The sequence below is a fragment of the Parus major genome, chromosome 28 (assembly GCF_001522545.3).
Source record: "Parus major isolate Abel chromosome 28, Parus_major1.1, whole genome shotgun sequence".
In the NCBI taxonomy this organism is placed as follows: Eukaryota; Metazoa; Chordata; class Aves; order Passeriformes; family Paridae; genus Parus; species Parus major.
Genome location: NC_031797.1, coordinates 1,092,659 through 1,103,440, shown reverse-complemented (window position 1 = coordinate 1,103,440; position 10,782 = coordinate 1,092,659). Strand labels below are relative to the sequence as shown.

The window sequence follows — 10,782 nt, the reverse complement described above, 5'->3', positions numbered from 1 at the left end:
TGGCCCTTTGGACATGATCTCTCTTCAATGACTTGGATTTACCATTTTTTTTTGCCAGCACTGGGGGTGTTTTAAGGCAGCAGATTTGTCCACAAGTATGGGGCAGTTGGGGTCCAGAAGATTCTCATGGCATCTCCATCTCACCTGTGGCAGCTCCTGGGTGATGCCCAGAGGCAGGAAACACATTTCCATGTGCCCCAAGGTGCCTCTGATTCTTCCCTGGGCACCTGGGTCACCTCTACAGCTGCTGGGGTGCCCTTGGTTTAGCCCTGGAGCTGCTGAGCCATGTCCTTCCAACCCCAGCTTCCTTCTCCCCTTCCCCTTCCTCTCCCTGCACTCAGATCCAGCCTGGCTGCTCCGTGCTCACAGGGCCAGGATGTGTCACCGTGTTTGGGGTGACACCGTGTCCGAGGGCTTTGTGCTGGGAGTGGAGCAGATCCTGCTGATGGGAGCTTTTCCACACACACCTGCCCATGGCCAAACACTGGGATTTTGCAGGGCTGGCCAAGGGCATTTGCTGCCAAATTGTGGATCCTTAGGAGTACGAAGGGAGGGAAGAGAGGGCTGGCAGGGAATGTAGGACAGATGCCAGACGTTGAAAGAGGGCAGTCTGCTTTTTCCTGGCTTCATCCCAGAAATCCCTGAATTCCTAAAACACTTGCAGGTGCAGGCGCTGAAAATAGGGAGATTTTTTGCTGGCACCTTTCTAGCCAGTGGCTGCAGCTTGGGGAAGGTGCAAGACTTTATTTCTCAGGAGACATCAGACAGAGCTGGCATGGGCACCTTCAGAGGTGCTTCCAGAACCTTGGGATGCTCTTTGCTGCTTTGGATCCTCACTTCACCTTGGCAGCCACAGGAACTACCTGGAGGGTACAGGAGACCTTTGGCTTTCCCTGGGGGTTATAGAATCCCAGAATCCCAGATTTGGGTTGGGTTGGGAGGGACCTCAAAGCCCATCCAGCCCTGCCATGGCAGGAACACCTCCCACTGTCCCAGGAGCTCCCCCCGTCCAGCCTGGCCTTGGGCACTGCCAGGGATCCAGGGGCAGCCCCAGCTGCTCTGGGCACCCTGTGCCAGGGCCTGCCCACCCTCCCAGGGAGGAATTTCTTCCTGAAAAAAAAAAGGGTTGGTTTGCTGTGACTCCATTTAGGTCACAAAGTGTCCAAAGAGGGGCTGGGGACCTGGCCATGCTCCAGATGAGTGGCTCATCCTCTGCAGTCACTGTTGGAGCATTCAGGGGTTTGAGCCCTCTTCAGGGTCTCTGCCATGGTGGTGGCACCGCGGGGTGCAGCAGCTTGTGCCAGGGGTTTGTCCTTGTCTAGGGGATGTGTGACCCTCATCTTCAGCCTTTGCCCCCTGTGCCACTCACTGTCCCCTCTCCCCCCTTCCTTGGGGAGACCAGACAAGGATTCACTTTTATTTTTCAGAAATTTTGGCACAGAATCCCAGAATGGGTGAGGTTGGAAGGATCATGGTGGCTCATCTGGTCCCATCTCCCTGCTCAAGCAGGGGCATCCCAGAGCAAGGGCACAGGATTCTGTCCAGATTGTTTTTGGCATAATTCAAGAGAATATCTGAAGGTTCTTGAATATCTGAAGAGACATTCAAAGGAGAAAGACTCAACAACCTGAGGAAAATTTCCCTGGATTTCCAGGCAGCCTATCTCCTTCCAGAGCCCACTGAGCATCCTCTCCAGGCATATTCTGGCCTGAGAATGCTGCTCTGCTGTTGGGGTGGTGGCAGGACCAAGGGCTCTGTGAGAGGTCAGGGTGGCCCAGGACCCCAAAGCCTGTCCTGCATGGGGCAGGGCTGGGTGTGAGGGTCTGGACCCCCATGCCTTGGCTTCCCCTCTGCCTCTCAGGCTCCTGGGGTTCCTCATGGGGACTGTGGTATTGCAGCTTCCAGCCCAAAGGGAGCAGTTTTCCAAGGATGTCCAAGGCTGCTGATCCTGCTCATGTCTTCTCCCCGACCCCTGGGGAGCTTTAAAACCACCCATGACAGCAAAATGACTCAAAGGAGCATTTCTGCCTCCTGCCTTGCCAGGGTTTGCAGGGATTGCAGATGAATTGCTTTGGAAAAACACATTAGCAAAGCAAAAGTTTATTCTAGGAAGTAGGAGGTGGGAGAATTGGCAGTAATTCTCCCTAGTATCCAAGGTATTATTAGAGGCTTATCCCTGCTCTGCACAGTAATCACATTGGAAATTTTTGATTAGAAAACAAAATCTAAATGAGAATTATGAATATTCATTAGGTGTGGAGATTAATATGCATAATTATGCAAATTAGACAGCAATTAAACACCAATTCTCTGGGGAAATGATTAACACAAAGGCACAGAAATAGAAGGATGTAATTTGAAAGAAGTTTCTGGTTAAATGAACAGTGAGGGGAGCGGAGGAGACAAATCCGAGGCATGTTTGCCATAATAATCAGCTTTGCCAGGCGAAATGGGAGTGAGCCCTGACCCCCTGCCCCCATGGCCTTGCTGCTGCTCAGCTCCTTGCTCCCCAAAGGGCATCCTGGGGCACCTGCAGGTGCCATCCCCATTGGAAGAACCAGCACAGGATGGGTCCCCAGAGGGCCACAGGGATGCTGCTGGCAGAGTCTGGTGTCACTCCATGGCCGGTGTGGCCGTGACCCCTGGTGGGGAGCAGGGGGTGTCCGTGGCCTGGGAAGTGTCCATGGCTGGTGCCACCCTCACTCTCAGCCTTCTGCAGATCTGGGATTTCTCCCTGTCCAACCCAGCAGAGTTCACAGCGTTTGTGCAGCACCTCCAAAAGATGATGGATGCCCCCCACCCTGGCCAGCCTCTCCCAAATCCCTGGATTTTCCCCCTTTGGACACCAACTGCTGCCCATCAGCCCCTGGTCACCCACTGGAGCAGGAGATGGAGCAGCACAGTCAGAGATTCTGCAGCTGGGTCAGGTTGAGGCTGTGTTCCAGGGAAGGTTCCTTCTGTGTGATTGTGCTGTCAGCTGGAAATGTGGGAGCTGGGCTGATGCAACATCCCAAGGTTTTTGTGTCATGGTGGACATTCCCAGCTCACTAAAGGGGCTCCAGGAGAGCTGGAGAGGGACTGGGGACAAGGCCTGGAGGGACAGGACACAGGGAATGGCTCCCAGTGCCAGAGGGCAGGGCTGGATGGGATATTGGGAAGGAATTGTTGGCTGGGAGGGTGGGCAGGCCCTGGCACAGGGTGCCCAGAGCAGCTGGGGCTGCCCCTGGATCCCTGGCAGTGCCCAAGGCCAGGCTGGACGGGGCTTGGAGCAGCCTGGGATGGTGGAAGGTGTCCCTGCCATGGCAGGGGTGGGATGAGCTGAGTAAGGTCCCTTCCAGCCCAAAGCATTCCATGATTCTCTGACTCCCCTGGGTGCCTTGTGCAGCCCAGGAGGTGCTGCCTGCATGGACTTGGCAGGGGATGAAAGGAACCGATTCCCACCGCAGCCTGTGCAGAAACATTGCAAAACCTTCTGCCTGCTCCTCTGCTGGTCTGGTTTGGATAGCTTTTTGCCAAGGATATTTTTGGGAGGGCTGAAGCTGAGAAGGCTGGGGGTGTGCTCTGATGGCCCCACTTCCTCAGGGGAACCTTGAGGTGCTGGAAGATCACCCCTGGACAGGTGACTCTGTAACGATGGACCCCCCGGCAATTCCCACCTGAGGATTTTGCCTCTGGGCACTCTTTCACTCTGCTCAGGTTGAGCAGAGTTTGGCCCATGATCTTGCAGCACCATGGGCAAAATTCAAGTCCTGCTGGAACATCCAAATGGACGCAATGTGGTTTTGATTTATGGTTAGTTCCTTTCACCATCACTCTCTGGGGAAAGAGGTTTGTGGGTGCTCTCTGGAATAAAGGAGTTAAAATACTTGTTTCTCCTCTTCCCACTGTCCCATGTTTTGAACCATTTCCAGGCTGTGGTGGGATTTGCTTTGAAGTTTGTGGAGTAACTCCCAGCGGGAGTGGGAAGGTGAGGAGGCAGAGGGGAGGCTCGGTCACGCCAAGTGGAAGTGGTTTATTAATGAAAATATTGTTTTGTTTGTAGAAGGAAGAGTTAATTTTACGAGAACACCTTTGAGGCTTTGCTGATAAAGCAAAGAGTAACCTTTGTTCTTCCTGTTTTTCGGTAGGCTTGGATGAAAGACCGGGATCAGGTTCCTGGGGAACGGCAGATCAAAACAGCTCCACGTTTGACCAAGGAAGGGTAAGGACAAAGCACAAACACCAAGCTCCAACCAAAACAAACTGGGTCTTTCCCAGGCCTTTCAGAGTGTTCGGTCCAACCCTGGAACAGCTTTTCTTGCCCCATTTTGGACATGGGTTCTGTCAACTTCTCTAGGGTTTCCCTCATCCCCATCTCCCCAGGCTTTGCTGCCTTGAGGTCCCCTTGAGGTTTCTCCTCCAAAACCCTCTCCCAGACCTGCTCTAAGATGGGCTCCTGTGGCTGCTCAGGCATCTCCCTCCCTGCACTCAGTGTTGGCCTGGGGAGAGGGGGCCCAGGGGAGACTACCTGCAGGAGACACAGATGGGTGGGTCAGGGGATCTCATCTGATGGCAAAGCTTTCTGAGCACCCACCCCACAAGACTTTGGGAACCTGAGGAGGGAATCCCTGGAATCCACCACATTGTCTGGACATGGCACCTTTGGTGGGGATGGAGAACTTGGGAAGGGTTTTTCAGGGAAGGACTTGAGGCTACAACACCTCATGACAGGGGCCTGAGTATGGGAAGAGAGAAATGCCACAAACTTCATGGAAATGATGTCATTTTTGTTGTAATGGGTTGGTGTGATTCGTTTTTGCAATGGCACCTTTTCCTTCCCTCCTGTCAGTGACAGAGCTGGGACTGTGGTGTCAACTCTCCTTTGTATGTTTAGAATTTATATTTTTATATAAATATATCTAAAAATATACATTTATATTTATCCAGCCTTTTCCTTGCCCCTTCACCCTCCTGGTTCAGGGAGGGGCTGTCTGGCCTTTACTTGGTGGGTGCCAAATTGCCCAAGAGCTGCCAGCACAGGGCAAAGCATGGTTCCATGTCCCCTGTCCCCACATCCCCAGGTGCCATGTCCCCTCCCAGCACCACGGCCTCTGCACTGCACAGCTCTCCCTTGGCATGACGATAAAACCCTTTCCATGCCCTTTTCATAAAGAGCCTTTGGCTTTGCCCCTTGCTGGGGGAGGCTGGGCCCTGGCAGTGTTTCAGGGTTGGGCTCAGCATCCCCACATCAGGTGTGACTGTCCCCTGTTGTCCCAGCAGAGCTATGGCGAAGGCCCCCACTACGGTGAGCACCGGGAGCTGCCATCCCACAACAGCATCTCCTCATCTCCATTCCTGGGAGCTGGACTCGTGGGTGAGTGCCTGCAGCTGCCTGCCACGTCCCCAGGGCAGGGGACACGTGGCACTGGCTGGCCCGTGGTGGGGGGAGCGTTGGGACCTGCTCCAGGTCTTCTCCAGGCTGTGGTCCAGGGAGGTGGGACCCAGAGGGTGCCATCAGTGCCAGCTGTTTTATGTGTGTGGTTATTTTTCCCTGCTTTATGGTAGCACTCCAAGGCAGTAGCAGGGGTCGATGCCCTCCAGGGTGGGCTGAGTGTGCTCCTGGGAGCTGGAAATTAGGAATGGGAGAGATGCACATTGTTAAGGATTTATTAAGGATTTGGGATGACCCTTCTCGATTGGGGAGTTGGGATCAGATGATCCCACCATGGTCGCTTCCAACCAGACCCACTGCGTGAGTGTGATTTGCAAGGGACCGGTGGCTTTGTCACTTCCCAGAGAGCTGGGGATGCCCCCTTTGCTGCAGTGGGGGTTGGAGGGGCCTCTTCCCATATCCTGCCAGGCTCCAGCAGCCTTGTCTGGCCACTCCATCCCCAGCTCCAGGCAGGCAGTTTGAGGAGCTCACAGGGACTGGCGAGTGCTGGGGACGGTGATCCTGTGTGACCATTCACTCAGTCACCTCTCCCAGCTCGGGGGTGGGAGGAGAGATTAAGAGCAGAAATATCCCTTCTGGAGGGCTTAGAGAGCTCTAATGGCATTAGGTCAGGAACTGGGGTTAGTCCTCCCCATCTTTATACACACAGGGGTGGTTAAAACACTCCAGCACAAGTGGAAGGAGCGGGGCCAGGGCAGGGCTTGCTCATGGTTGGGAGGGAGGGGTAAGAAAAGGGAGTCATGTTTGAAACAGAAAATCCACCCCAAAACAAAATCCCCTCTGTGGATGTGGTGACAAAGGGGAAGAGCAGAACAGGGTCATGCTGGAACAGGAGCAGCCACGCATTGGCCCCTCCTGGCCTGGGTCAGGGCTTGGGGCTCCCTATGAGCTCTGCTCCCCCCTTTCACCCCTTGTGCTGTTGGGGGACAAGGTTTGGGTGTCCCCTGGGGATCCTGTGCAGGGGGAGGAGCCGTTCTGGGCAGTTCCTCCTTTCCCTCCCTCCCCAGGAGGATGTAAGTGGAGCACAGAGAAGTTTTTGAGTAGGACAGGGGAGCCTTGCTGCAGCTCAGCGCGGCTTGAGGGGGATGTGCGTGGGGGGACCCATCCCAGCCCATCCCACACCCGGGGCCAAGGCAGCCTTGAGAGTTCCCAGTTGAGAAGGAGCTGCCTGGGGAGGAACACAGAGGTTTCCCCTTTGATGTGTGCGGGGAAGACGCCTTTGGCTCCCTCTCAAAGCCAGGGCTCCGGGTCCTTGGCAGCCACTGCAGCTCTCCCTGCGAGCCCGACCGGTCCCCGGCACGTGGGGCCATTCCCAGTCTGGAGCTGAGGGTGAGCTCTGGCCCTGGGGCCAGCAGGACTGTGGCCACACTCTGGCCCCAGGCTCAAGGGGCTGCATCTCCCCAGGGGGGTCACCACTGATACAGGGAACAGGCAGGCAGGAAAGGGTTCCTCATATTTCCAAGTCCCTTTTGTTCCTAAAATTGAATGTGGTTAAAGTAGAAAGCATCGATTCTGGGAACAGGTTCCAAAATTCATAAATCAGTTTTCATTGTAGAATCAAAGAGTCGTGGAGTGCTTTGGGTGGGACAGGACCTCAAAGCCCATCCAGTGCCACCCCGTGCCATGACAAGGACACCTTCCACTGTCTCAGGCTGCATCAAGCCCTGTCCAGCCAGGAGTTTTGGAAATGTGTCCCCTTGTCTGCCAGGCCCTGGTGGCAGCAAGATGCCCCTCAGGGTGGGAAGTTCATGTTAATGGGATGGTTGAGTGGAATCAGGGAATTTTAAAACCTGAGGAGGTGGAGGGGATGAACATGTTGTGGTTGTTGATGGATGAAAGGTGTGTGAAACATCTAAACCCTTCTCCAAGAGCAGAATTTTTATCTCTCACTCGACCTCTATTCCTTCAAAGAGGATCAGGAACTGTGGGAAGAAGCATTTTGGGAGCAGCATGGATGCTCTGTGTTAGCAATAGTGGGTTGGGCCAGTAGAGAGGGAGGCTGAGCTGAAAGGGACCCCCAAAGCTGGAGATCTGAGCAGTCAAGGTGGTGATGACTCCTCCTGGGACCTCCATCCTTTGGATTTTGTGTTCCTGGAGTCCATGCATGTCCCAGGCCAGGCTGCAGCCCCCTATCCTCTGAGGATGGGCTTTAGGGACAGGGAGCACCTTTCCACAGCAAAGGGACACTACAGCAGGCAGCATTTGTTGGAGCAATGGAGCAAATGGTGATTTTTTGCCTCAGTTTTCCACATGGTGTGAGTTTGAGAGGAGCAGGACACTGCAGCACATCCCTGAATTGCACACAGGCTACATCCCTGTCCCAGTTGGGCTTTAGGTGTCACCCCAACCCAAGCCCTCCTTCCCTTCCCAGGGTCCCCCTCCCCAGCCCAAGTCCCCTCCCAGGGGCAGTGAGGAAGGGGCTGCTGAGCCCCTGGGGTCCAGCTGGGGAGTGCAAAGCTTTGATTTAATCCCTGTTGTTCCCTGCAGTGGCCCCAGAGCAGGAGCAGCAGGCGGTGGCAGGCGCAGGACGGTCACTGCTCCTCACCCAGTCCAGCCCAGTCTCTGGGTGGTGATTGTGTGGATCACAGGGTGCACACCTGATCCAAAAGCAGTTTGAAAGGAAAAGCACTGATTTCTATTCAGCCGTTGAGTTTGAGCTCATGGATGTTCGTTGGATGAACATGGGGCACAGCGGGAGCTTGGCTTTGGGAGGCACCTTCTGCACAGAGCCGAGAGAGGCTGCACAGACACAGCACCCGTGGGAGATGCTCCCCCATCCAGGGTCCCACAGCTCTGTGGGTGATGCCCCTCCTGCTCTCATTAAAGGCCCTGTGAGGGGAATCTTCAGTCACTGCCCTCTGCCACAGCTTCAGTTCCACAGGTGATGGGGAAAATCAGAGCTCTCTACAGGATGGACTGGGCAGGGAGCTCTGGGCTGTGTTGCACTGGATGGAGTAACCTAAATTTGTCAAAAGAATAAGAAAATAAATTAGAAAGCATTCAAAGGAGGGACACGGAGCTGGGGAAGGCTCTGAGGAGCAGCTGAGGGCACTTGGCTCGTTCAGCTGGAGCAGAGGAGACTGAGGGGAGGCTCCTCGGGGGCTGCAGCTCCTCCCGAGGGGAGGCGGAGGGGCAGGGGCTGAGCTCTGCTCTGGGCCAGGAGCCCAGGAAGGGCTGGAGCTGTGCCAGGGCTTGGGATGGATCTCAGGGCAAGGTTCTTCCCCCCGAGGCTGCTGGCACTGCCCAGGCTCCCCAGGGAATGGGCCCGGCCCCAAGGCTGCCAGAGCTCCAGGAGCGTTTGGACAGCGCTCTCAGGGATGCTCAGGGTGGGGATGTTGGGGGGTCTGGGCTGGGTCAGGGGCTGCACTGATCATCCCTGAGGGTCCCTCCAGCTCTGGCTATTTCAGGATTCCATGATTCTAAATCCCTGATGGAAACACCATCAGGGCTCTGAATGAGAAGCACTGATGCCAGGTGGGGGACTTTGAACCAGGTGAGCAGGTGCAGAACCAATGTCTGAGCTCTCCATTGCTCCCTCCAAGTTTTCCAGGTTTGAGCCTTTAGTGCTGCTCCTGGAGGACAGGGAACCTCCTGGGGAGTTCTGAGCTGTCCCAGGGTGGTGCCAGGACACAGCACAGTGACAACCTGGCTTGTCCCAGAGGGTGAGGAGGGTGAGAAGGGCTTTACTGTCTGTTTGAAGTCACCAATTTCACAATTTACCATTCATCTTCAGCAGGGACAGGCAGGGAGTGGTGGTTAAACAGTGAGGAAACTGATAAGCCATAACAGATTTCTTTCTAGTAATTATTTCTAGTAATTAGCTGCCTTTCAGAGCAGTGTTCCTAATCGGGTGGGTATTGTCAGTGCCTGTAGATGGGGGTCTTCCTGGACAATGGGTTTAATCAGGGGGTTGTTGCTGCTCCTGGTTTTTAAACTTCTTTCTTTCCTCCCTGTTTTTAATCCCTGGCTGTGTTTTGCCTCTCCTTTTCCCCCAGGCCGGAATTCTAATGGAATTCTAATGGAATTAGGAGTGTGGGGCTGGGGGAGGTGCACGGTGGGTGGTGGCTGTGCTGGGGCTGGTGTGATGTAGGGGCACTGGTTCTGCCAGTGGCTGCTGGAAAAACTTGTAGGCAGCATTTAAATATTTTTTCTTGGGCTGTCAAGTGCAGGGCCAGGAGTTGGACTTCGATGATCCCTGAGGATCCCAGCTCAGGCTATTCTGTGATTCTGTGGTGTGTGAGAGAAATGGCCAACACATAAGATTATTTAAAAGCAGTTTGCTCTGCTGGAGGTGAAATGCTACCGTGATCCAGGGTGCCAAAGCCAATCCCTGACACTGCCAGAGTGGGTGGGAAGCTCTGGGAAGAGCAGTTTTTATTTTTCTACCTCGTGTCCAAGCTCAGGAGGAGATGTGCCTTTGGGAGGAGTCACACAGACAGTGTGGGGGGTTCCTCTGGAAAAGCCCTGGGTGAAGGCAGGGCTGGGGGAGGCTTCCCAGAGCCCCACACAGCCAGATCCTGCAAGAGGGAACATGCTGGGAGAGGAGAGAGGCTGGGAAAGACTCCTTAGGCAGGGCTGGAGGCAGCACAGGCAGATGAGGGGCAGGAGAAGGAGCTGGCAGGGGGAAAAGCAGGAGGGGGGTGCCAGAAAGATCTGAAAATGCTGAATGCATTCAGCCAGTGTTGGGGTGTAGTGACTCGAGGTGCCTCCACTGTGCTTCACCTTCTTTTCAAAGGAAACCCCTTTCCTCTTCAAGGGATTTGTTCCCACTACCTTCTCCTCCTCCCACAACATCCCTGTACACCCATCTGCAGGATTTCAGTAATTCTCTTGGGAGCAGGATGGAGTTTGGGGAGGTTCCATCCTGGTCCTTGCCTCCTTCCTGAGGCTTTGCCACCTTTCCTGGTTGGTGCCCTGGGCTGTGGCTGCCAAGGAGTGACAGAGTGGCTCTGGATTTGCCACCTGTGCCATCTCTCTGCCCACAGAAACAGCTCCTTCTGCTGGCAAGTCCAGCCTCTCCTTTTGAATTTCAGCAGGCTTAGGTACATTCCAATCCAGAGATTTGCCAGTCTTTCTTCTGCCTTGCTTTCATAGACAGTTAAATGTAAAATTTCTTCTGCTGACATTTTTACTGCTTTTTTCCCTTGTTATGGAGGGATGGATGGTGCAGGAGCTGGGGCTGTCCAGGGCTGTACTCTGTGTCCCAGTGTTCCCCATCGCATGGGGCACTCACAGACCCAAGGGTGCAGCAGATGCTGAGTGAGGAATGAGAGAATCCAGAGAAGGATCTGGGTTTGGAGCAGTGCAGGGCTGGCACTGGGTTCATAAAATCCTGAAATAGCCAGAGCTGG

The 10,782-nt window shown here is 54.6% G+C and overlaps 1 protein-coding gene across 12 annotated transcripts in view; it reads left to right on the top strand.

Annotated features, from left to right (window-relative positions):
* Positions 1–10,782, top strand: part of TCF3 (transcription factor 3) — an 83,059-nt gene that overhangs the window by 39,312 nt on the left and 32,965 nt on the right. For 9 of the 12 annotated variants that reach the window (XR_004500344.1, XR_004500343.1, XM_033520105.1 and 6 more), the window contains exons 4-5: positions 4,128–4,201; positions 5,257–5,353. Coding sequence is in view for 10 of the 12 variants with exons in the window: in XM_033520105.1 (XP_033375996.1) it covers positions 4,128–4,201; positions 5,257–5,353 (171 nt within the window). In the remaining 2 variants the exon portion in view is untranslated. The remainder of the gene's footprint in view (positions 1–4,127; positions 4,202–5,256; positions 5,354–10,782) is intronic. The other 3 variants (XM_015651874.2, XM_015651873.2, XM_015651867.2) reach the window with 1 other exon arrangement.